At 42.5% G+C, this 25,557-nt stretch overlaps 1 protein-coding gene across 2 annotated transcripts; it reads left to right on the top strand.

The window, feature by feature from the left end:
- The first annotated feature begins 52 nt into the window (after window positions 1–52).
- On the top strand, window positions 53–13,072 carry coa7 (cytochrome c oxidase assembly factor 7). Of its 2 annotated transcripts, XM_085982977.1 has the most exons (4): window positions 53–477; window positions 6,958–7,098; window positions 8,097–8,159; window positions 12,960–13,072. In XM_085982977.1, the coding sequence occupies exons 1-4, from the start codon at window positions 372–374 to the stop codon at window positions 12,968–12,970; spliced, it is 321 nt and encodes a 106-aa protein (XP_085839103.1). In that variant the 5' UTR covers window positions 53–371; the 3' UTR covers window positions 12,971–13,072. The 2 variants fall into 2 exon arrangements, with proteins under 2 accessions (XP_085839103.1, XP_085839102.1); XM_085982976.1 differs by lacking the exon at window positions 12,960–13,072 and having other exon boundaries at window positions 8,097–9,239.
- The last annotated feature ends 12,485 nt before the right edge of the window (window positions 13,073–25,557 follow it).

Genomic DNA, 25,557 nt, shown 5'->3' with positions numbered 1-25,557 from the left:
TGACCGAGCTGCCCCAGCGACATTTAACCTCGCCCATCCTTCCCTCGAAGCCCATTGGTTGTACCCCGTGTCGACGTGCCGTTGTTGAACGTTTCCATTCTATCCATTGTTTACGATACACGTCAATCAAAATCGTGCCGTCGCCATTGGATACTTCCCTTGCTTGGACAATGAGGTTGACGGTGGCGCGGTGAGAAACGCGGGTGATTGAGAGGCGGAGGTAGTGGCGCACGATTGCACACGGGGACAAGACTTTATTCCCTGAGGCTAAAGGGCAGGTAGGCGGTGTTGGAGCTTGACCTTGGAGTCTCGCGTTGGGGCGACAGGGTGTTGGCCCCGAGACTGCTCCTCCCCTGCTGTGTCCGGTGGCGATGGCTGGACTCGTCAATTTCCAGAATGAAGCAGAAGTGAGAGAGTTTCTGGACAATCTGGGCATCGAATACAGTTACCAGTGTCACAAGGAGAAAGATCCGGAAGGTAAAGGGAATGAATGAATTACAGCGACTGCTTGCAAATCCACAATGAGTACAGCCGTGGGTTGAAGCGTTTCTAATAATTGGGATCTGATGATACATAGGATTATATCGCACTGAAGGAGGCCATTCGGCCCATCCTAGACTCTTTGAAAGAGCTATCCAATTCATCCCACTCCGCTGCTCTTGCCCCATAGCCCTTAAGTATTTATCCAATTCCCTTTTGAAAGTTACTATTGAATCTGCTTCCACCACCCTGTCAGGCAGTGCATTCCATTAAAAAAATTCACCACCTCAGTGTCGGCCGTGGCTCAGTTGGTAGCACCCTCGCCTCTGAGTCAGAAGGTTGCGGGTTCAAGTCCCATTCCAGAGACTTGAGCACAAAAATCTAGGCTGATACTGCTGAGGGAGTGCTGCACTGTCGGAGATACCGTCTTTTGGATGTGACGTTAAACCGAGACCCTGCCTGCGCTCTCAGGTGGATGTAAAAGATCCTATTGCACTATTTCAACCAACATCACTAAAACAGATTACCTGGTCATTATCACATGGCTGCCGTGTTTCCTACATCACAACAGTGACTACACTTCAAAAGTACTTCCTTGGCTGTAAAGCGCTTTGGGACATCTGGTGGTCGTGAAAGGCGCTATATAAATGCAACTTCTTCCCCCTTTTTTGCCATGAATTTTACACTATATTTGTGTTTGAACGTGCAGCTTTTAGTTATATAAGGGAATTAGGGGTTACGGGGAGCGGGCAGGGAAGTGGACGTGAGTCTAGGTTCGGATCAGCCATGATCCTATTGAATGGCAGAGCAGGCCCGAGGGGCCGTATGGCCTACTCCTGCTCCTACTTCTTATGTTAATTTTCTATATCGAGCACAAAGTACGGAATTTGGCTTTGCTAAAATAATTTTAAAACATGTAAATAGCCATAGTAACATTCAACAAAAATGTTGTCTAGTGTGTTCAATATACTTGCAAATTCTTGTTACTTTTGAACCTGATGGATAAATGAAAAATTAAGCTAATCAATTTATATATTTTAAATCTTTTGTCTGTGTGCTTTTTATATTATAAATTTCCATGTCTATATTTATAGTGGGAGTTGCCTATGTAAACTTCTTCTGTAATTACACCAATGGTGCTGGAGTGTCACTCCTAGTGGGAGGGTGTAATTACCGCATAATGAGTTTACATAAGCAATTTTCATTATGAATGTGGATGTAGGAATTTATATTGGGAATATGTAAAAATAAGGACAGAGTGTATGGATTTAAAATGGGGATTGGATTATGTCTGTGTGCCCTGGTCTGTTGGCATCTAACCTTATTCCACCTGAAGACTACACTTGGCCTTGACTCAACGAGTGCAACACCATGAGTGATAGACTAGTCTAAATACGCCAAGTGCTTTTTCTGTCCACATGCGTCTTTCCTCACTTGCACTTCACACTCAAATGTCACACTTCAAGAAAAGAGTATAAAGGACTAGAGTTTCTGCTCAGTCATAGTCCATGGATTGAAATCTAGGCCAAAAAAAACTAAAGGCAGTCATTTACCAAAGGAGCCAAAATATCTTGAGTGACCTTACCAGTCAAATTTTTAAAAAATTCAGCATACTGCAGCAATTATATGCCCATTTGTTGTTTACTTAAGGGCAATTAAACTTAGCCTTGACCTTTAAATGGACACCAATTCACCTTAGCAGCAGAATGATACACTTTGGCTTAAACCGTGCATCATCCAATTGACCATAAGCAATCATACATACAGGAGATTTATATTAGTTGATTTCTTGTGGTGTTATACCAAGTGTAGTCTTCAGATGAAGCAGGGTTAGCAGGCAGGGGATAATTCAGACAGGCCATGCAGATGTAATTCAGTTGCCATTGTTGTATCCGTGTGTTAATGGAGACACAGAATGCAGGAGTTGGTTTAACAGGTGCTTACTGAACAAAGTCTGGAGGTGAACTAAAAGATACAAGACACTATACAGGCTTATATACCCGAGTGGTCACTACCGGTATTACAGTACACAGGGGCTCTTAAAGGTACATACACTACAATTCCTCCCCTTTTAGATAATTAGTACATAACATTTTAAGTAATCATTAATTAACATGTTTACAAGAACAATAATCTACACATTTGCTGCAGTTAATCAATTATAAGTCAGTCTCTCTGGAGGCTTCCTGACTCGGTCCGGATAACGCCTCGGTGGTGTAGTAGTTTTCGGTGGTGTAGTAGGTTCTTTTGGCAAGGTCGATTCGGCTTGAATGCCAGTGTCTGGTTCATCTGGTTCCAGTATCACCGGATCGGAGGTAGATACTATGGGTATCTCTGCTTCATCATTAGGCGTATAGAGTTGTGGTGTAGGTTGTCCCTTTTCGGATGACTCTATGATCTGGTCAGCATGGCGCCTTATTATGCTTTCTCCAATGTCCACGGTATACATCAGCGGTCCTAGTCATGTGCAAATAGTTCCAGGCTGCCATTTCTCGGTACGGTAGTCCCGGGCCAAAACTTGTTGACCTATCTGGAAGGTTCTAGTTGGCCTTTCATTCATGCCTTGAAATTGCCAGTTGTCTACGTCCCTTCTAATGTTTGGCTTGATCAAATCCAGCCGGCATCTTAGTCTTCTATTGAAAAACATCATGGCGGGAGTTTGGTTTGTAACCACATGTGTTGCATTCCTGTACGCAAACAAGAAGTTATCTACCTTATGTTGTAGATTTATGTCTTCATTACCCATGGCCTTTATGGCCTTCTTGAAGGTCTGGACAAACCTTTCAGCTAATCCATTGGTGGCGGGATGGTATGGGGCGGACGTGTAGTGCTTAACCCCATTGTTTTTTAAGAACCTCCTGAATTCTTCGGACACAAATTGCGGTCCATTATCAGAACAGATCTGTTCAGGCAGCCCATTCCTGGCAAATATGGTCCTTAATACTGTGATGGTTTTTTCCGTGGTGGTGGAGGACATCTTTATTACCTCCGGCCACTTGGAGTGTGCATCAACCGCGATTAAGAACATTGAGTCCATAAATGGACCAGCAAAGTTGATGTGTACCCTTTGCCATGGAGATGAGGGCCACTCCCATGGATGTAGAGGGGCTTGTGGTGGGGCGTTTTGGACCTTCTGGCATCCTAGACAGCTCTTGGTCATTTCTTCAATGCCTCCATCGATACCTGGCCACCACACAAACGCTCTGGCTAGGTTCTTCATTTTCACTCCACCCAGATGCCCCTCGTGAAGCTCCTTTAGCACTTTATCCTGGAGTTTGGGTGGAATCACCACTCTGGATCCACACATCAAGGTTTCTCGGCACACTGACAGCTGTTCTCTTCTTTGCGAGAATGCTGGCAACAGTGGTTCGCCATGTGCTGGCCATCCCTTCACCATTAAATCGTAGACTCGTGAGAGAGTTGGGTCATTTCTCGTTTCCTTTTCAATGGTAGAATTTGTTACTGGTAGACATTCCACTATGGTTGAGTGGAACATCTCCACTGGGTCCACTGTAGGTGCCTCTTCTACCGTTGGCAATGGTAGGCGCGATAACCCGTCAGCATTCCCATGCTGTTTTGATCCTTTGTATTCTATGTCATATTGGTGTGCCCCTAGGAAAAGGGGTGACCACCTCTGTAGCCTTTGCGCTGTCATAATGGGAACGCCCTTTTTAGGGTTGAATATGGAGACGAGGGGTTGATGGTCAGTCAACAAGGTAAATTTTTGTCCGTGTAGGTAATGGTTGAATTTCTTCACTCCCCACACCAGGCTGAGTGCTTCCCTGTCGAGAAAAAATGGCCTTTCCCGCCGCTGCCGCTGCTGACAACGCTGTTCTCCGCAGTTTTTATTTACACAGATATTTTTAATAGTTGGAGACTCGTTCCCGCCGGACTCTCTGGGACTTTTCCCTCTCTCTGCTTGGTCCGAACGCCGACCTGCTTTGCAGCGCCGGCCGTCTCCCGAGTGCTCCACCCTCCCGTCTCTGTTTGCTTCCGACTCGCTGCTCGGCCCCGCTGCAGAGCCACCCGATCGAGCCCCAGCCCGCCGTCCAGGAAGGATTAGTGCAGTACCTGCCACCAGCTCGGCTAGCTGGTGAAACCACAGTTTTTTTCTTTTTTTTTCTTCGACCTTCGTCTGAGGAATCAATCTCCTTGAGGTGCTGCCGAATTGCAGGTAAGTCCGTTTCCAATTCGTCGCCACTGTTGTATCCGTGTGTTAATGGAGACACGGAATGCAGGAGTTGGTTTAACAGGTGTTTACTGAACAAAGTTTGGAGGTGAACTAAAAGATACAAGACGCTATACAGGCTTATATACCCGAGTGGTCACTACCGGTATTACAGTACACAGGGGCTCTTAAAGGTACATACACTACAGCCATTTTAAAAATATACAGTCTTATCCTTATATTTCAGTTATAAATTCCTGTCCACATTTATAATGGAAACTACCTATGTAGCTGTGTCACTTTGTAAATACACCTTCCTGCCAGGAGTAGTGCTGCAGAACCTCCATGGGGTTGGGGGGAGGGTGGAAATACAGCGTGACATGCTTACGTAGGAAGTTTCCATTATAAATATGGACATAAAATAAGAACGGAGAAACATGCATTTATATAGCACCTTTCATATGCTCAGGATGTCAAAGCACCCCACAGCCAATGAAGTACTTTTGATGTATAGTTACTGTTGTAATATAGGGACATGTGGTAGCCAATCTGTGCACAAGAGCCCACCAACAGCAATATTATAAATGAACAAATTATCTTTTTTATGGTATTAGTTGAAGGATAAATGCTGACCAGGACACATGGATAATTCCCCTGCTCTTCTTCAAATAGGTCCATGCAATCTTATGCCCACATGATAGGATAAACAGGACCTCCGTTCAACATCTCATCCAAAGGGCAGCACCTCTGACAGTGCAGCACTCCCTTATTACTGCATTGAAGTGTCATCCTAGATTATGTCTCAAGTCTCTAGAGTGGAGCTTGAATCCACAACCTTCTGAATCAGGCAAGAAGTTAACAGGAAGTGCACACAAAAGAGTTTGTGTATGATGTTTTGCATCATATTCCAGACATCATACATAAAAAATGTTATACTTGTTACAGATACAGTAGGGTCTTCTTTTAAAAATGAAGAAAGCCAGTCATTAACTTGAAGCCTGAACATTACAAACAATTTAGTTACCCCTAATTTACCTCGGCTACAAGCAGATACGATTACCCAGATTTCCACTGGGAATACTTCAACGGAATCCTTAAAAGGGACAGATCGCCTGATAAGCAGCTAACCATCATGGCTATATTCCAGACTATTCGCAAGCAACATCAAGGGAGATCTGCTAGTATATAAAAAATATAATGAGTGGGGTTGGAGCTGGTTCACCATGATCAACTGCAATCGGCTTAAAGTTATCCACTCAGCTGTTTCTCATTAAAAAGTAGTTTTAAATCAGACCATGTAATATTTTGACACTAACGTGGTGCTTGCTGCTACTCTTATTAAACTTCGGTGATATTGAAACCATTTCCTCTGGTAGGGGAAATCCAGAACAAGAGGGCATAATCATAAAATTTAAGACTGAAATCACTTTTTCACACCAGTGTAGAAGAAATCTGGAACTTGCTCCCCCAAAAGGCTGTGGATGTTGGGTCAATTGACATTTTCAAGACTAAGATTGATAGATTTTTGTTGGATACATGTATCAAGGGATACGGATCAAAGGCAGGTAAATGGAGTTGAGGTACAGATCAGCCATGATCTAATTCAAGGGCTGAATGGCGTACTCCTGTTCCTATGCCTATTATATTGCAATAGTACAAGTAAACAAATCATGATTGTGTGAAAAAAAAATTCTGTGACTGTTTTCTGCTTCTAAGCCAGTTGTTAATATTATTACACTGTCTCTGAAGGGGATGCTATAAAGTAACTCAAGTGGCACTCGTGCCTCTGGATGTACCCAGACCCACTTCCTGAGGTGGGTTTTCAAATGGCCATTGGAGACTTGAGGATTGCTGATGGAAAATACCCATCTGTCTGGAGGAAGGCAAGCTGCCACTGGCACCAATTGCTACACAATTGAATCTTGAGTTTCCATATTACACAACAGAACCCAGCTGGCTGAGGAAGACAGGCACCTAACCGAGGAGAGTGGCACTTGGAGGGCGCTCTCCCCAGACTGGAACAAAAAAAGAGTTAAAGTGCATATTACGGGATGAGGACCTGTCTTCAAGTTACCTGTGGTCAGCTAGCTTTCGAGGTTGGCTCTGTTTGCTCTAGTTTTACACTGAACAAAATAAACCATCAATAAATCATTTTTTTCTTTCAAAAAGTTTCAAATTATTCTGTTAATATTTGATGGACAGAGATGGAACAGCTAGAGTATATTGTGTGGCTATTAAAAAAACAACAAAGCTATATAATTCTCTGGTTATCATACTTTTTTAATAACATCTAACATTTGACTCATCAGGGTGTCAACGACTTGCTGATTATTTGGAAGGAATTAAAAAAGATTATGAGGCAGCTGCTCAAGTATTGAAACACAACTGTGAGGAAAACCAGCACGGAGAAAGCTGTTATAAGCTTGGTTCTTACTATGTGATTGGAAAAGGTACAGGATGTTTTTTCTCTGACTTTTTGAATGTTTGGTTACACTGCTTGCTTGCATCTTTATTGTTGACAGGCCTCCGACTGCTGATGAGCTTTCTAAATGATACAAAAGAGCTGACTGAATAGTTGTCTTCAGTCATTAGAAATTGAATGACTGTATTGTGGGGCCACGGTGAGCTGAGTTTTTAAAAAGAAATGAAAATGTAAAAGGCCAGCTGCAGTAGACGGCTGTAGCTGTAGAAGCTCACTTTTTTTTTGAAGACAGACTTAGTAATGTTACCAAACTGCCAATTTGTGTAAACCTAGCAAGGTATACTGTACATTTGGCTTTTGTGTGGTGCAGAAGATCACACTGCACTAATGTAGTATAACTGTGGCATCAGTTATTAGAACACACTTGCACTGATACAGAGACCAAGCTGGGCACTCAGTGATTCATATTAGCTTATTGTCATTGTTGTCACCATGCTTATTCAATATTAGTACCAATATGTCATTGCAAAAAAAAAAAATACATTTAAGAGACAATGCAGCAACGGTGTTTCAACTTGTGAATCATTTCAAATTGCATCCTCCCAGTAACGGACCTCTTGCCTCGTGTTTTATAACTGAAAATGCTCAGATCAGACATAACCCCACTGATAAAAGCACAAAGTCTATATGGTAATTGTATTGCTACATGCTTTTCACAGTCCAACTGGACATAGTACAAAAAATTCACAAGTAATCCATTACATTTTACTGAAATTCTAATGACAACACTTAATCTGACAAAAAAACACCAGATCACTGCATAATTGTGTGTTGGTTAATAAACTTCAAATCTCATTGATAAATGGTGTGATTTCGGTAATTACATTTGTACTGATGTTTCAGCTGGTTCCCTCCTAATGTGTTTTCTGACAGTAAATTAATATAGCAATGTGTTTGTGTAGTAATAAAAGTGATTTCTCTTCAAAACAAATCTGAATGTTCAATAATGGTGTTTTTTTAACTCAGGTGGATTACAAAAAAATCTGAAGACTGCCTATGAATGCTTTGTTAAATCGTGTGAAAAAGATGGTAAGAAGTCAGTCGATGCCTGCCATAATGCTGGATTGTTGGCACATGATGGACAAGTATTCGATAATAAACCGGACTCTGTGAGAGCCAGAGATTACTACACCAAGGCCTGCAGTGGGAATTTTGCAGCCAGCTGTTTTAATCTAAGTACTCTCTACATCCAGGGAGCACCAGGAGTGACCAAGGATATGGCCCAGGCCTTAAAATATTCTCTTAAAGCATGTGATCTCGGGCACATCTGGGCATGTGCAAACACTAGTCGAATGTACAAATTAGGAGAGGGTGCAGCCAAAGACAATGAAAAGGCTGAACTTTTCAAAATCAGAGCACGAGATTTGCATAGTCAGCAAAAGGAATTTTCACAGCAATTAAAATTTGGTCAGTAAAATCAAATTCTGGGCTTAAAATTGGTTTTCTTATTGGTCAAGCTCTGCTAAATAAAATCATTTTCCATTGTGTGAATGTTGGGCGAGGACAGAATTGGGCTCAACTGTGCTATTTTCTGTGATCATATACCCTGCTAAAAGTTGCTGCCATGAATCACACATGAATGGTGGCCACGTGGAAGAGAAAGCAGCGGGCGATTGGTGCCTGTGAAACAGTCTGCCAGCAGGGAGCTGTGCCTTCAGGAGAAAGGGAGAGGAAAATACTGACGAGAAGAATCGAGAGTTTCCTTCACTATGCTAAAGCATTAGAATTATTTAAAATGTGCTCTATCTCTTAATCAAAGTAGGCATTTAGATAGGCCCTATTGGTCTGGTCTGGTGGTTGTTTTAAACCTATGATTGTTTTATCTCTCTTCAAATTGTACCCCAAAAATTAAGTGGATAGAGCAGTAGTATTTCCCACTGATGACACCAGTAACAAATATTGTACCTGTTTTATATGTGATTAAAATAGTGGGTGGGAGTAAAGTTATCTGAACCCTCAGTGAGATCACTCCCACCCATTGCATCCTATTGGTGTTCTTGGGACTCATGGTGGCATTAGGAGTAAGGGCACCTGATCTGTGTGTATGTGCTGATTAGTGCCTTTTACCCCCCCCCCCCCCCCCCCAAATAAATTAACTTTTGGATTTGACAGCTTGACAAGACTGTTTGATTTAAATACATATGAATGTATTGACCAAGCCTATCCCTTCCATGGTAATCTATCATGGACCCTACCCCACCTATTTAATCACCTAAAGGAAAGTTCTGCACCAAAAGTTCCAGGCTCATGTTCTAGGAAGTGAAGTTGAGCAAGTTGGTAATGTAAGAGCAGGAGAAAGTGACCATAACCTAATTCGGTTCAATATAACAATTGAAAAGGAGAGGGAGCAGTTAAAGACAAAAGATATTTAACGGGAATAAAGCCATTTTCAAAGAGATGAAAAAGGAACAAACCCAGATAAATTGAAGATAAGACAGTGAACAAATGGGAAATGTTCAACCAGAAAATGTTTATTGTGCAATCTAAACATATTCCCACAAGAAAAGAAGCAAATGCAGAAAAAGCTGGAGTTCCTTGAATAAGTAGAGAAATTCAAGTCAAAATAATACTGGAAGAGGCATATGTCAAAGGTAGGGCAATGACACAAGAAAATCAAGCAAAGTATAGAAAATATAGAGGGGAACTAAAATGAGGAGAAAGGCCAAGATGGTGTAAAGCAAGACTAACGGGTAATAAGAAATTGTGAAGGATTTTAGAAACACGCAAGTAAAAGAATAATCAAACAAAGGGTAAGACCAATTCAGAATGAAAAAATAAATGGAACATGAAAGAACGGCACAGATACTAAGTGAGCACTTTGTCTCTGTTTTTGCAGAAGATTGCGGTGATAGAAATAGAATACAAGAAGAAGAGCAATTAGAAAGGCTAACTATAGATAAGGAAGTAATACTGAAACAAATGGTGGAACTCCAAAAGTGGAAAAGGTACTGGGCTCAGATGGCAAGCATCATAGAATGACAAGGGAAGTCAGTGAGGAAATAACCAAAGCCTGACCACAATCTTTCAAACAGTTTTTGGATATGGAAGTCAGCACAGAGGATTAGAGAACTGCAAATGTAACATCGCTGTTGTGAAAAGAATGAATCTGGTTACTATAGACAATCGGCATAACATCCATATAATAGCAAAATACTGCGGATGCTGAAAATCTGAAATAACAACAGAAAATGCTGGAAATACTCAGCAGGCCAGGCAGCATCCGTGGAGCGAGAAACAGGGTTAACGTTTCAGGTCTGGGACCCTTCATCAGGACTGGAAAAAGCTGGAAATGTAACATATTAAGCAGGTGCAGAGACGGGGGGGGGGGGGAGGAAGGAATTGAAAGAACATGCTGTGAAAATGTTGCAAATGGGAATGGCAAAATCATACTGCATGAAAAATGGGGGCAGGGATTATTATTTGAAATTGTTGAACTCTACGTTGAGTCCGGCAGGCTGCAAAGTGCCCAATCGAAAGATGAGGTGCTGTTCCTCGAGCTTATGTTGAGCTTCATTAGAACAATGTAATAGGCCGAGGACAGAGAGATCAGAGTGGGAGTGAAGTGGAGAATTAAAATGACAGGCGACCGGAAGCTCAGGGTCACCCTTATGGACTGAACGGAGGTGTTCCGCAAAGCGGTCGCCCAATCTGCGTTTGGTCTCCCCAATGTATCAGGCTGGTTAACAAAATTGAGGCTCATGGAATAGGAGGGTCAGTGGCAGCTTGGATAAGGAATTGGCTTAAGGACAGGAAACAGTGAGTTGTGGTAAATGGCTGTTTTTAAGACTGGAGGATGGTAGACAGTGGTGTTCCCCAAGGGTCAGTGCTGGGGCCACTGCTTATTTTGATATATATAAATGACTTGGATATTGGAATACAGAGTAAAATTTCAAAATTTGCAATGATACCAAACTTGGAGGTGTGGCAAACTGAGGATGATACCAATCGATTGCAACAGGACATAGAAAGGCTAGCAGAATGGGCAGACAAATGGCAGATGGAATTTAATACAGGGAAGTGTGAGATGATGCATTTTGGCAGAAGGGATAGGGAGAGGCAATATGCACTTAATGGCACAGTTTTAAAGAGTGTGCAGGGGCAGAGGGACCTGGGGGTTCATGTGCATAAATCTTTGAAGGTGTCAGGACATATTGAGAGAGTAGTTAGCAAAGCAATTGGGATCTTGGGCTTCATAAATAGAGGTATTGAGTACAAAAGCAGAGAAGTTATGCTGACCCTTTATAAAGCTCTGGTTAGGCCACAACTAGAGTATTGTGTCTAGTTCTGGTCACCACACTTTAGGAAGGATGTGAAGGTCCTTGAGAGGGTCCAGAGGAGATTTACCAGAATGGTTCCAGGGATGAGGGATTTTAGCTACAAGGTTAGGTTGGAGAAGCTGGGGTTCTCCTTGGGGGAAAAAAGGAGGTTGAGGGGTGATTTGATAGAGGTGTACAAGATTATGACGGATTTGGATAAGGTAGACAGAGAAAGGCTGTTCCCATTAGCTGATGGTACAAGGACTAGGGGACACAGAATTAAGGTTTTGGGCAAGAGGTACAGGGGAGACGTAAGGAAGAACTATTTTACGCAGCGAGTGGTAATGACCTGGAACTCGCTGCCGACGAGGGTGGTGGAAGCGGAGATGATCAATGATTTCAAAAGGAAATTAGATAGGCACTTGAGAGAAATAAACTTGTAGGGCTACAAATCAAATCAAATCCAAATCAAATCAACTTTTATTGTCATTGTTAGTGCACAGTGCAGTACAACGAAATGTAGGCTTGCGGGGGAATGGGACTGACTGGATTGCTCTGCAGAAAGCCGGAATGGACTCGAAGGGCCGAATGGCCTCCTTCTGTGCCATAATGACTGTATGAGATATCTGCGCTCCTCTAATTCTGGCCTCTTGAGCATTCCCGATTTTAATTGCTCCACCATTGGTGGCCGTGCCTTCAGCTGCCAAGGCGCTAAGCTCTGGAATTCCCTCCCTAAAATCTCTCTGCCTCTCTACCTCTCTTTCCTCCTTTAAGATGCTCCTTAAAACCTACCTCATCTGCCCTAATAACTCCTGTGACTCGGTGTCACATTTTGTTTTATAACACTCCTGTGAAGTGCCTTGAGACGTTTTACTACCTTAAAGGCACTATATAAATACAAGTTGTTGTTGTTTTCATTAGAACAGAGAAGGTTAAATTATGAAGGGTTTTGAAAACATAAATGACAAAAAACTATTTCCACTGGCCGGTGAATTGGTAACTACAGGACATAACATTGGAGAGAGACGATCGGCCATGATCATATTGAATGGCGGAGCAGACTCGACGGGCCAAATGGCCTACTCCTGCTCCTATTTTTCCATGTTTCTATGTTTGTATAAATTTTAAATATACCAAAAGGACAAAGGGAGAGGTTAGGAGAATTTAATTATTTTTCACTCAAAGTGGTTAGGACATGGAATGGTTTGAATATCAGGAGTTGTGTGCTCCAGTTTCTAATATGTGCCGGAGGTTCCCTGTGAGAGCTCAAAATTAAAAAAAATTACTCCTATAGATTAACCCCGGGTGTGAAAATCTCAGGATATGCTAACCTAATTTACTTTTGGGCAAACAAGCTAGAACTTTCAATTTCGATGGGAATGTATAATGGGCAATATTGGATCAGCTGCCCGTTATACACCCCCACCTGATTCTCCCTCCCATCCACTTCAATGGAAAGGAAAATTGGGCAGCTTGTTCCCCTCCATTCCTATTTTAGGACTCTTTGTAGTTATATACAGTTCTGACGAAAGGTCATCAACCTGAAACGTTCACTCTCTTTTTCTCTCCACAGATACTGCCTGACCTGCTGAGTATCCCCAGCATTTTCAGTTTTTATTTCAGATTTCCAGCATCCGCAGTATTTTGCTTTTGTATTAGAGGGAAATAAAATTGGCGGGGAATGTTCTTGAACTACCTGCTTCTTAGTTACTGGCTTCAACAGGAGATACAAAAGCCTGGGAGTGGTTAACCTGATCATCTTTCCCACCTGGAGAATGGTGGATGGCCTAGAGAGATGTGGGGGAGGTGGAGAAGGGTGTCAAATGGGTAAAGATTAGACATTTAATAGACTACAGCAATAAAACCAAAAACTTCTTGGAAACCTGGCCTGGAATGTGTTTTCAACACTCATTTGTTGGTGTGCAGGTATCCTCTCCACTTCTGTACAAGATCTGAAGGTGGGAGCTTTCAGAATGAGACCCCAATACACCTTTGTTTTTTTCATACTTTTACTAGTTTGAACACAAATTAAATCTGACATGATCCCTGCATATTACTTGAACAGAATAGAATTTTCAGTGTTACAGCATCTCTGGCAATGTAAGCTGCAAACTAATTAAAAGACTGAAGAACAGCAGAATACATGGTGGGAAATGCTGATGCAGAGACATAAAAGGACAAAAAATACCCAAATAATGAAAGGTAAAGCCGCGGCAAAGGTCCACATAAAGAGGAAAAGAACACAAGTTCCAATTGCAGCAGATCTGAAATTAAAACAGAAAATGCTAGCAAAACCTAATGGCCCAGACTTTGAGATCAGTGGCAAATGAACGGCGCTCGCTGTTCTTTACACTTACACTTGTCCGCAGACTTTCTGTGGGCTTTTACACTGGAATTTGCGGTGATTGAAATCCAACACAGTGCGGCGCCCTCTACAGGGGATCTGGGACCTGTGTGAACAGGGAAAGCAACAGCATGTCTCCTTAACCAATCAGATTGAAGAATCCTTACTGAGCCACGCAGGCATGAATTTTGATAGTTTGGCGGGTTGGGAGCAGGGCGGGGGGCTTGGGAGTGTCGGGAATTCCTGCAGGCCCTGCCGAATTTAATGGCGGGGCCTGATTTGCATCAGAAACCTCTGTTTCCCACCCGCAGCCAGCCAGATTGAGAGGCTGGCTGGCTGCGGGCGGGTAGGCCTGCAGCTCTAGGCCGCAGAAAGGAGGGAGATATTGCGTGGGGGCTGGGGGTTGGTCGGAGAGGGCTGCAGGAGCAGGGTTGGGGGGTTGGTGGGACTGATCAGTGGACTGGAGGAGCGGAGGGGAGGGTGGGGGCGGTCAGGACCGATTGGGGGCCGGCGCAGCAGATTGGGTGCTGGAGGAGCTGGGGGGTTCGGAGCATCATCGGAGTGCCAGAAGGAGCTGGGGGGGAGGGCGAAGGAGGAGCGGGTGGGGGTGGAGCAGACAACATCGGAGGGCCAGAGGAGCATGGGAGGGGTGAGGCCTCTTGGGGGAATTGGAGACCTAGGTGAGGGGATTGGAGGCCTGGCGGGGGGGATCGGAGGCCTCGAGGGGATCAGTTACATTTAAAATGGAGGTTAAATCTGAGGCATAATATTTAAATGGGCGACCTACCTCACCCCGCCTCCAGTAAAACGGAAGTGGGCGGTTGGAGGCCAGTTCTGGTCGGGTTTCAGATTTTTAACACTTTAACTTTCCACATGACCCCAGCCCAGCTGTTTTTTTGGGCTAAAATCCCCCCCCCCCTTGCAGAATCTGAACCAGGAAGTGTCAGAATATTTAATTCAATGCAAATCATGTACGGCAAGCGAAATAAAGAGATGGAAAGAAAGATGGGATTAAGAGAAAGATGAAAGAAAAGTTTTAAAAAATGTTTTTTAAAGTTTTCTAAATCTCCAACAATAATTCAAATTCAACACTTGTAAAAGTTAATTTTCAGTGCCAGAGAGGTTGTTTGACAGTAATTAAGACTAATTAAAATTTAACACCGTTAAAAAAATCACTTACACTTGAATGGACAAGCCCGAACCTTTTCTGGCGAGTTTAGTGGGTATCTATCTCAAGTTCAGCAACTTCATGCCCTTCCATGTATTTCAGTGCTAGGTCTCTCGGTGAGATACCAGTAGAACACAATTTCTGGAGGAGCAGGGCAACTTGGACAGCAACTTCCTGATTTCCGTGTTTAACTGCGCCTGTGGGGGCACCAGAAGTTGCTGTCCGATTTACACTTTAATAACGGTGAGCACTGATAGTTTCACCATTATTTTTAGCGCAAAATCCGGGCCAATGAGTCTGCTGGTCTTGAGGTCAACACCATAACCTCAGATTCCATGACAGAGCTGTGTTCTGATAAAGGATCTCTCTCTCTACTCCGTACCTCTCCCAACATCAATCTACTGCCCCTTCCCTTGGACACCAATAGATCTACCCCACATCACAAGAACCCCCTGATGTAAAGAAAATGGAGGGTGCGGGGTGGTCTGAAGTTACTAAAGTCAGCGTTCAAACGTAGATGTTTTGATTTCTTTTTGGGTTCAATAAAGACTCATTTCTGAAAGAGAATGTTGTTTAATCTAAAGTCTTGTTCAAGACTTTCTACAGCTTTTTACAGAACACACTATGCCGTGATGCATCTAGAATGAAACTGAAAGTAAAACTCCTCTGGACTGCTTGTCTCTCACATGACCTCTGCTGGTCAGGCACAAGTAATCAAAAACACAGACAAATATGCTGTAAGGCATAAGTAATCAAACACAGACAAATATCATCACTATTTGCTGATATCATTACATCTCCCTTAAAACAAAAGTATTTTACTTTTAACTAACAACATTTAATGAACTTACATTATCATTATCATGATCAAGGTTTTTTACCCTTGCTTTGTGTGTTCACATGAAATATGTCAATACACTAGAACTTGAAGAAAGAATAAGATAACATTACTTCCTTCTTTAACAATAGTCCTTAAATTTGCTCAATGAGTCTCTCAGGAGGCTTCACGTGTCTTGAGGATTTTCTGATTGATTGTCCTTCAATCTGAGTTGTTGCCTCAAATGATTGGTTCTCAGCTGTGTGATCAGGTTGTTCACCAGTATCAGTCTCTTGACCTGCTGTGGCTGGTCCCATGAGAAGATCTCGACGATTTCTTCTCAGAACAGCACCCTCATCTGTCTGAATGGTGTATGATCTTGGTTGAACTTCACTCAGGACAGTTCCCTTCTGAGTCCATGTGTTTGTTTCGTCTTTCAACCTTACTTGGTCACCAGTGTGGAGTTCAGGTAGGTTTTGTGTTCCTCTGTCTTAGTAGTACCTCTGCTTTTCTTTCTGTTGCTCTTTGAACTTCCTCACTTTCTCCCCCTCTTTTGTTTTCAGGAGGTTCTCCGGGATGGATAGGTTTGACCTTAGCCGACGTCCCATCAGGAGTTGGGCTGGTGACATACCACACTCGAGCGGCGTTGTGCGGTATACAAGCATGCTTTGGTAGAAGTCAGTTCCACTGTCTTTTGCCTTGTACTTCAGTCTTTTCACTGTGTTTGCGGGCTCTCCTGGGTCAACAGCTCTGGACAACGTGTCTGCTGTATACATCAGCTTACCCGGTGTGTACGCAACATTCAGTTCATCATAGACTGTCTCTCTTTCACTTTCCACAACGAGGACTCTCTTTACCAGGTTCAGTCTCTCACAGGCTTTTAAACCTAGTATGGCTTGCACATCCTTTGGCACCACGATTAATGCTAGCGTGTGCTCTCTGTCCTTGTGTGTTACTTTGACAATGCATTTTCCTTTCACTGGTATATCAGTACCTGAGTATCCGGTCACTTTCACTTGTATTCCATGTAACTTTGGTCTGGGTCTAATTCTCTTAAAATCAGTCTCTGATATCACATTAACTTGTGCTCCAGTATCCAATTTAAATGGAATGTGTATATCGTTCACTTTTAGTGTCAACATCCAGTCTCTTCTTTTTTGTTTTCAGACACCACATCTACATAGAATTCCTCTATCTCGCTTTCATCTACTGTATGGACCTTGCTTTGTTGCGCTTGGTTCTTACAGCAACGGGCATAATGGTTGTTCTTGTTGCAACTATAGCAAGTTTTACCATATGCTGGACACTTTCTTGGTGGATGCTGTGTACCGCATCGACTACATGACTTCCGATTGTCTCTTTCATTTTTGTTTGCTGGCCTCGTCTCTTTTTTCACATTGGCGCTCTCTTTGTTAAACGGTTTGTATCCGTTCTTTCTCACTGCATCCACGTTGCAGCTACTGTCACTGAACAGCTCCTTTGCCTGCAACTTCACAGTCTCTGTAACCCTACACAGTGCTATGGCTTTTCCCAGGTCTAGATCTTGCTCTCTTAGCAGTCTTTCCCTTAGACCATTATCTCGAATACCACACACCAGTCTGTCTTTTATCAGCGAGTCTGTGAGTCCCCCAAATTCACACGATTTGCTCCGGTTTCTCAGTTCAGTCACATACTGATCAATAGTCTCGCCGATTTGCTGTACACATGTGAAAAATTTGTGCCTCTCAAAGGTCACGTTGCGTTTAGGTATGCAGTAGGCCTCAAACTGTTCCATTATTTTATCTAGCTTCATTTTGTCTCCATCAATAGCGAATGTGAAGTTATTATACACCTCCAGCGCTTCATCACCCACGACATGCAAGAACAGTGATGATTTCTGTTTATTACTTTTCTTGTCAGCTCCGATTGCCGCTAAATACAACTCTAAACGTTGTTTGATCCTTCTCCAATTTTCAGCCACATTACCTGTTAATTGAAGAATCGCCGGTGGGTGTAAACCTCCCATGTTTTCACTTCGTTAGCTATTCTCTAATGGTAAGCAACGATGTTCTATTTTGGCTTGCTAATCTGTGGAGAGCTGATTTCGCTTACTTGCCACAACTGCTTTCACTGTCCCATCAAGTTGCTAACTTCAGATTTTTTCTCTTTCAGCCACTTCTGACATCATGTTTTGATTTCTTTTTGGGTTCAATAAAGACTCATTTCTGAAAGAGAATGTTGTTTAATCTAAAGTCTTGTTCAAGACCTTCTACAGCTTTTTACAGAACACACTCTGTGATGCATCTAGAATGAAACTGAAAGTAAAACTCCTCTGGACTGCTTGTCTCTCACATGACCTCTGCTGGTCAGGCACAAGTAATCAAAAACACAGACAAATATGCTGTAAGGCATAAGTAATCAAACACAGACAAATATCATCACTATTTGCTGATATCATTACAGTAGAGGGCTGTAGATTGCCCAGCAGAAAGATACTGTTTTATAGCATAGCTCTGATAAAGAGTACAACCCGAGATATCATAACTTATCTGTTCTCTTTACTTACCTGCCATGTATTACTTTTTTTAATGCTCTTCCAGTAACTGCTTATAGCTGTTCCATCTCTGTAAATGTTTAAATCTATACAGCCATTAGAAAGTTTTCAGTACTGTAACCTTATCAAACTTATTTTTCATGGAATGTCCCGTGTGTAACTTGGCCAGTTCTCTGTGCCGAAGGGAGGCTGGAGTTTTGCATAATTCAGTTCTGATCCAACCTATTGAACAGAAAGAGACTGGAGTGGTACTAGCCCTACCTTAATGCAGTATGATTGGTTTCGCAGCCTGTGGTTGCTTTGGTTACCCAGAAAGCCCATTTTGAAGAGTTCCTTAGAAGGTGCCCACTTTTCCTACAGTTGAGTTTCTCTTTTCGTTGATAAACCTGGCTGGTTTCCAGATAGCTTCTTGGTCTATTGATGCTCTCATATAAAGAAGAAAGCAGAGTAAGTTTACCATGGTTCTGCTGCAACTTATTCTATCATGTTTTGCACTAAAACAAGGATTTAAAAGTGACATACTTTGTATAAAATACTTTTTAAAACATACCTTATTTTTCCCTCCATTATTCTCCTCTGTTTATGTTTTGGCCACATCAAATACCATTCCTCATTCCAGACAGTCAACATACTTCCAGGCCACGGCTAATGTTACTCTTAAACTGGCCATTTTCACTTGGGACATCAAGGTCACTGGGACCTTGTTATTTGGGGGAACCTGTATCTTCTCAATCTATGGCACATGCTTTGGAGAACCACAGTGGATCATTGAATCACTATTACTTTGCCTATTGTTAACTTTTTAATAGAAATGTAACACTTGAAGTTTACCAAAAGCAAATGAATCCTTAATAGGAAATGTACATCTTTGGTACAAATAATGGAGTTGGGAAGAGTTGTAGCTGAGTAGAAAAACAAACGCATAGAATAAAAGATGAAAGGATAAACTCACTGGTGTTACTTAGAAGCTGGTGAATTGTGTTGTTTCTCAGTTTACCAAAGCTAGGAGTAATCTGCCCCTGGTTAGTTGGTGTTTGGAATATTACAGCCTGACTGGCAGTCTGATATGTAGAGCCTAACGTGGCACTAGCTGTATTATTGAATCCCCTCAGAATTACATTTCATTACTAAGTGAAAGAGATTTAAGTATATGGATCACAGAATAAAAACTTATTTTCAGAAGAGTCTCCATGATATACAGCTTACCATCATCAAAATAATGCTTCCTTTGTTGAGCGGTGAAAGGGTTGTGGCCATTTGATAGTCTCTTGGTAATTATTTTACCAAGTATATGCATGTCTGCTTAAAATCGACGGTGCACTTACATCATCGGATGCCTGAATTAGCTGATCACCAACAGTTCACAAAACCAGACACCTGTTTTTAAACTGGCGCCTCAAGTGATTTACTGTTTTCTATATTTCTTGTTTCTTTATCTCGTACTTATTTAAATTACTCCACAAATACTGCGCCTCGAGACCTTATTTACTTTTTTAAAATTCTGTTTTGACTTTCTTACTCTTACCTGATAATTTATTTCACCTGCTTGTTGAGCTCTTTGTATCTCATTTCATTTATTCATCATTCTCAGTTTCTGCTTTTATTTCTGTTTACCTTTCTATTTTCTGAATTAAATTTTCTGGTTTAATCCTTTGTTTCAGCCTTGTTTGGTTTTACTATTTTGGTTCCATTTCAGATACTCGAGTCCCCACAGTGACCTCTCTAATTCTAGCCCAATCCACCCTGCATGGCTGGCTCATGTTGTCCAATCAGTGAAAGGTCCAGGAAATGGATTCAACTAATGGAAGTGAACAGGGTACTGACATAGCGAAAAAAGAAGAATTTGCACTTGCATACAAAATAACCACGTGCTTCCCTCTGTAGTCACCTGGGATGGCAGAGCAAATGACTAACATTTCATGCTGAAAATTAAAGATATAGCCTCTCATACCTAAATCCGAGATTTTTCCTGGTGCCATATGGCAGGAACGACGACCATTTTTCTTTTATCCACAAAGCCGGTAATCCCCATGCAATCTGGAACACTTGAGAATGTGTATGAAATGGGATCGTGTAACCTACAACCTGAAAGAGCAAGCAGATTAAAACATCTAACCACACAGGGTGCTTGACGATTTGATGTAATTATAATCATGTTGAAGATTCAGCATTATGATTGACAAGAATCGCTGATATTTGAAGCTGTAAAATCTGGTGTACAAACTACATTCATCAACATAGGGCATGACATAAATACGGATATGGGTAATGAAAAGACAACCTTAAGATGAGCATTTGACTAATAATCCTATTTTTTACTTTCTAGACAAGTTATATTCAGGTACATATTTCTTAAATCTACAGTACAGTAACAGTATTTGGATCAGATTTGATTGTCCTTTATAAAGTGTGCTCTTGAAAGTTTATTTTCACAATTACTAGCGGAAAACGCTGATATAAATTTTTGTTCAGCGTGGCATTAGAAACTCACTTTTGCTTCAAGTAAAATTAGATAATAGATGCTCAAAATTTAGTATCTAACTAAACATTACATTCTGCAGATGAATATACTAGGTGTCCAAAGTCTCACATTCAATCCCAATTTATGCTGAATTGGAAAGTTTCATTCAAGGCAACACTTGGGGTACTGTAAATTGCCTCCATGTTGCTGCACAAAGAAAGGGAGAAACAGCCAAAGTTCATTTGCCTAGTTGCTAGGCAGTGGCACCTGCTGGAAAGTGGTTGTGTGTGAATGTCATAAGAATTAGGAGCAGGAGTAGGCCATACGACCCCTCGAGCCTGCTCCAATCTGCAGGGTAAAATACTAAAATGTTAGAGTCCATTATTAAGGAGACAGTAACGGGACATTTGGATAGACATAATTTAATAGGACAAACTCAGCATGGTTTTATGAAGGGAAGTCATGTTTGACAAATTTGCTGGAGTTCTTTGAGGAAGTAACATACAGGGTGGATAAAGGAGAACCAGTGGACGTAGTGTATTTAGACTTCCAAAAGGCATTTGACAAGGTGCCACACAAAAGATTATTGCTCAAGATAAAAAATCATGGGATTGGGGGTAATATTCTGGCGTGGGTGGAGAATTGGCTCTCTAACAGAAAGCAGAGAGTTGGGATAAATGGTTCATTCTCAGATTGGCAATCAGTAACTAGTGGTGTTCCACAGGGGTCAGTGCTGGGTCCCCAACTCTTTACAATCTATATTAACGATTTGGAGGAGGGGACCGAGTGTAACATATCAAAGTTTGCAGATGATACAAAGATGGGAGGGAAAGTAGTGAGTGAGGAGGACATAAAAAACCTGCAAAGTGACATAGACAGGCTAAGTAAGCGGGCAGAGGTTTGTCAGATGGAATACAATACTGGAAAGTGTGAGGTTATGCACTTTGGCAGGAAAAATCATAGAGCAAGTTATATTAATGGCAAGAAACTGGAAAGTACTGTAGTACAAAGGGATCTGGGGGTCCTGGTGCACGAAACTCAAAAAGCTAGTATGCAGGTGCAGCAAGTGATCAAGAAGGCCAATGGAATGTTGGCTTTTATTGCTAGGGGGATAGAATATAAAAACAGGGAGGTATTGCTGCAGTTATACAAGGTATTGGTGAGACCGCACCTGGAATACTGCATACAGTTTTGGTGTCCATACTTAAGAAAAGACATACTTGCTCTCGAGTCAGTACAAAGAAGGTTCACTCGATTAACCCCGGGGATGAGGGGGTGGTCATATGAGGAGAGGTTGAGTAGATTGGGACTCTACTCATTGGAGTTCAGAAGAATGAGAGGCGATCTTATTGAAACATATAAGATTGTGAAGGGGCTTGATCGGGTGGATGAGGTGAGGATGTTCCCAATGATGGGTGAAACTAGAACTAGGGGGCATAATCTTAAAATAAGGGGCTTGTAAGAGTCATGAAAGTTTAAGAAAGAAAATACTTTAAAATATTGGTTAAATAGTATAATACAGTTAATTTACCTGGCTGACTTATTGTATTGAGAAACCCCCTATTTTCTTGTTCCAATAGTATAGTCTGAGATACCCCCTTTATTCTTGCTACAATGGTACAGTCCTTAAGCTTGTCACATGGTATCCAGCCATTTTACAGCTCAAGCCACCACGAGGCTGGAGGAGGCAGAAGCTTTGAGGGCTGGAGCAGTACAGTTTTTGACCGTGTTCATTTAAATGTGTTTTGCTTTGTAATTCTGTTTGTAAGGTGTTACAGTAAACAGTTTAAAGACAAAGTTACGTTTTGGAACGTTTTATTTCGACACGCGTCTACTCGTTGCTAAAAGCCTCAAAGCTCAGCGGCTGCATGTTTGGAAATTACGAAGCGCCACTACAGGGCTGCTCTTTCAAAACTGAGATGAGGAGAAACTTCTTCACTGAGAGGGTGGTAGGTTTGTGGAATTTGCTGCCCCAGAAAGCTGTGGAAGCTACATCATTAAATAAATTTAAAACAGAAATAGATAGTTTCCTAGAAGTAAAGGGAATTAAGGGTTACGGGGAGCGGGCAGGAAATTGGACATGAGTCTAGGTTCGGAATGGTCATGGCCCTGTGGGTAGTGGAGTGGGCCCAGGGGCCGTGTAGCCTGGTTCTGCTCCTACTTCTTGTGTTCTAATTCTGTGTTAGATTTCAGGAGATGGTTTTATTCCTGTTCCTGGCTGGGGTGGAGATCGCCTTTACAGAAGGTAAGTACTGTAGAAAATATAGGGACAGAGTGATCTCCTGGAAGAGTTTCGATCGCCTAGATGGGTCGGAGAGGAATTTCCCAGATTTTTTCCCCCAAATTGGCCATTGGGTTTTTTATCTGGTTTTTCGCCTCTCCCGGGAGATCACATGGGTTCGGGTGGGATGGAGAGTGATAGAAGATTTGAGGTTAGGATCAGATCAGCCATGATCTTATTGAATGGTGGAGCAGGCTCGAGGGGCCGATTGGCCTACTCCTGCTCCTATTTCTTATGTTCTTATGTTCACTCACACATAAAGAATGCCAACTTCAGGAGAGGTACCCAGAGGGCTGTTTGAAACTGCAAAACCATGGCCCGGATTTTGCGGTGGGTAATACGAACATAAGAACATAAGAAATAGGAGCAGGTGGAGGCCATTTGGCCCCGCGAGCCTGCTCCGCCATTCAATAGGATCATGGCTAATCTGATCTTGACCTCAACTCCACTTTCCCGCCTGCTCCCCATAACCCTTGACTCGCCTGTAGTTCAAAAATCTGTCTATCTCCACCTTGAATATATTCAATGACTCCACCTCCACAGCTCTCTGAGGTAGAGAATTCCAAAGATTCACGATCCTCTGAGAAAAGAAATTCCTCCTCATCTCTGTTTTAAATGGGCGACCCCTTATTCTGAAACTATGCCCCCTAGTTCTAGATACCCCCACGAGGGGAAACATCCTCCCTGCATCTACCCTGCCAAGCCCCCTCAGAATCTGATATGTTTCAATAAGATCACCTCTCATTCTTCTAAACTCCAATGAGTATAGGCCCAACCTGCTCAACCTTTCTTCATAAGAGAACCCCTTCATCTCAGGAATTAACCAAGTGAACCTTCTCTGAACTGCCTCCAATGCAAGTATATCCCTTCTTAAATAAGGAGACCAAAACTGTCCGCAGTACTCCAGATGTGGTCTCACCGGTGCCCTGTATACAGTTGTAGCAAGACTTCCCTACTTTTATACTCCATCCCCCTTGCAATAAGGGCCAACATACCATTTGCATTCCTAATTACTTGCTGTACCTGCATGTTAACTTTTTGTGTTTCATGTACGAGGACACCCAGATCCCGCTGTACCACAGCATTTTGTAGTCTCTCTCAATTTAAATAATAATTTGCTTTTTTATTCTTCCTACCAAAGTGGATAACCTCACATTTTCCCACATTATACTCCATCTGCCAAATTTTTGCCCACTCACTTAACCTATCTATATCCCTTTGCAGACTCTTTGGGCAGGATTTTCATTGGGCCGTGGAGGCGGGATTGGAGGAGTGTGGGGGGTTAAAATCCCGAAATCGGGGGCACAAACCCCGATTTCAGGATTTTAACCCCCCACACGCCCCCAACCCGCCTCCATGCCAGTTTCAAAGGAGGCGGGTACCCGACCTGCACCGAGACCTGCCTCCCTGAGGCGGGAAGGGGATTAGTGCCAATTAACTGCCTGTTAACAGGCAGTTTTTAGCCTAATCCCTATTTTCATTGGTGAAATGTGGGATTCCAGACGGCTCCAAACCACGCCAAGTTAGCGAGGCGGGCCGTCGGGATGAAGGGCTTGGAGGGGTCGAGATGTCCGGTGTTCAGGTGAGTGATGGGTGCATGAGTGAAGAGGTATGTGTGTTTGGTATTTAAAGAAGTTTTACTTACCTTTACAGCCTTCCTTCCTTCAGGTCTCGGGAGTCCCTCATCTCACCGGCACAGAAAGCAGAATGGCCGTGATCTGTCAAAAATTGCAGCATTCAGCTTTCTGTTCTGGAGAGATCTCTAAATCATCCTGAGAGGAAGGAATTAACTTGGAGTACAGATTGTCAGTGTTTGACAGCTTCAAACAGCTGTGAAACACTGATATTTCATCTGTCAGAAGGTCTTGACAGATGAAATATCAATCTGTGACGTCACCTATTGCCGGGTGGCCCTTAATTGGCCTGCTGAGCCCGCTGGGTGGGCTCAACAAGGTCAATCAAGTCAAAATCGCGTGGGTTGGCTAGAACTTGATGGAGGCGGGACTACAACCCTGAAAGTTGTAGTCCCGCCTCCTCAATGAAAATCCAGCCCTTTGTGTCCTTGGACTGAGATGAGGAGAAATTTCTTCACTCAGAGGGTGGTGAACCTGTGGAATTCTCTACCACAGAAGGCTGTGGAGGCCAAGTCACTGAATATATTAAAGAAGGGGATAGATAGGTTCTAGACAGAAAAGGCATCAAGGGGTATGGGGAAAGAGCGGGAATATGATATTGAGATTGAGGATCAGCCATGATCATATTGAATGGTGGAGATGGCTCGAAGGGCCAAATAACCTACTCCTGCTCCTATTTTCTATGGTTCTATGTTTCTATGTCCTCCTCACAACTTGCTTTCCCACCTATCTTTGTATCGTCAGCAAATTTGGCTACAGTACACTCGGTCCCTTCATCCAAGTCATTAATATAAATTGTAAACAATTGAGGCCCCAGCACTGATCCCTGTGGCACCCTACCAGTTACAGTTTGCCAACCTGAAAATGACCCATTTATCCCGACTCTCTGTTTTCTATTAGTTAGCCAATCCTCTATCCATGCTAATATATTAC

This window comes from Somniosus microcephalus, chromosome 3 (assembly GCF_052327205.1).
Source record: "Somniosus microcephalus isolate GS21.2 chromosome 3, FLI_Smic_1.0, whole genome shotgun sequence".
In the NCBI taxonomy this organism is placed as follows: Eukaryota; Metazoa; Chordata; class Chondrichthyes; order Squaliformes; family Somniosidae; genus Somniosus; species Somniosus microcephalus.
Note: the sequence above shows the minus strand (reverse complement) of the source record. Positions and strands in the feature narration are given on the sequence as shown.

Bases quoted from the DNA above. Each gene is read 5' to 3' on its own strand.
- coa7 (XM_085982976.1), top strand. From the start codon at position 372: ATGGCTGGACTCGTCAATTTCCAGAATGAAGCAGAAGTGAGAGAGTTT. The intron at 478-6,957 runs GTAAAGGGAATG...TTGACTCATCAG, and splicing joins CAAGGAGAAAGATCCGGAAG to GGTGTCAACGACTTGCTGAT. The intron at 7,099-8,096 runs GTACAGGATGTT...TTTTTAACTCAG, and splicing joins TTACTATGTGATTGGAAAAG to GTGGATTACAAAAAAATCTG.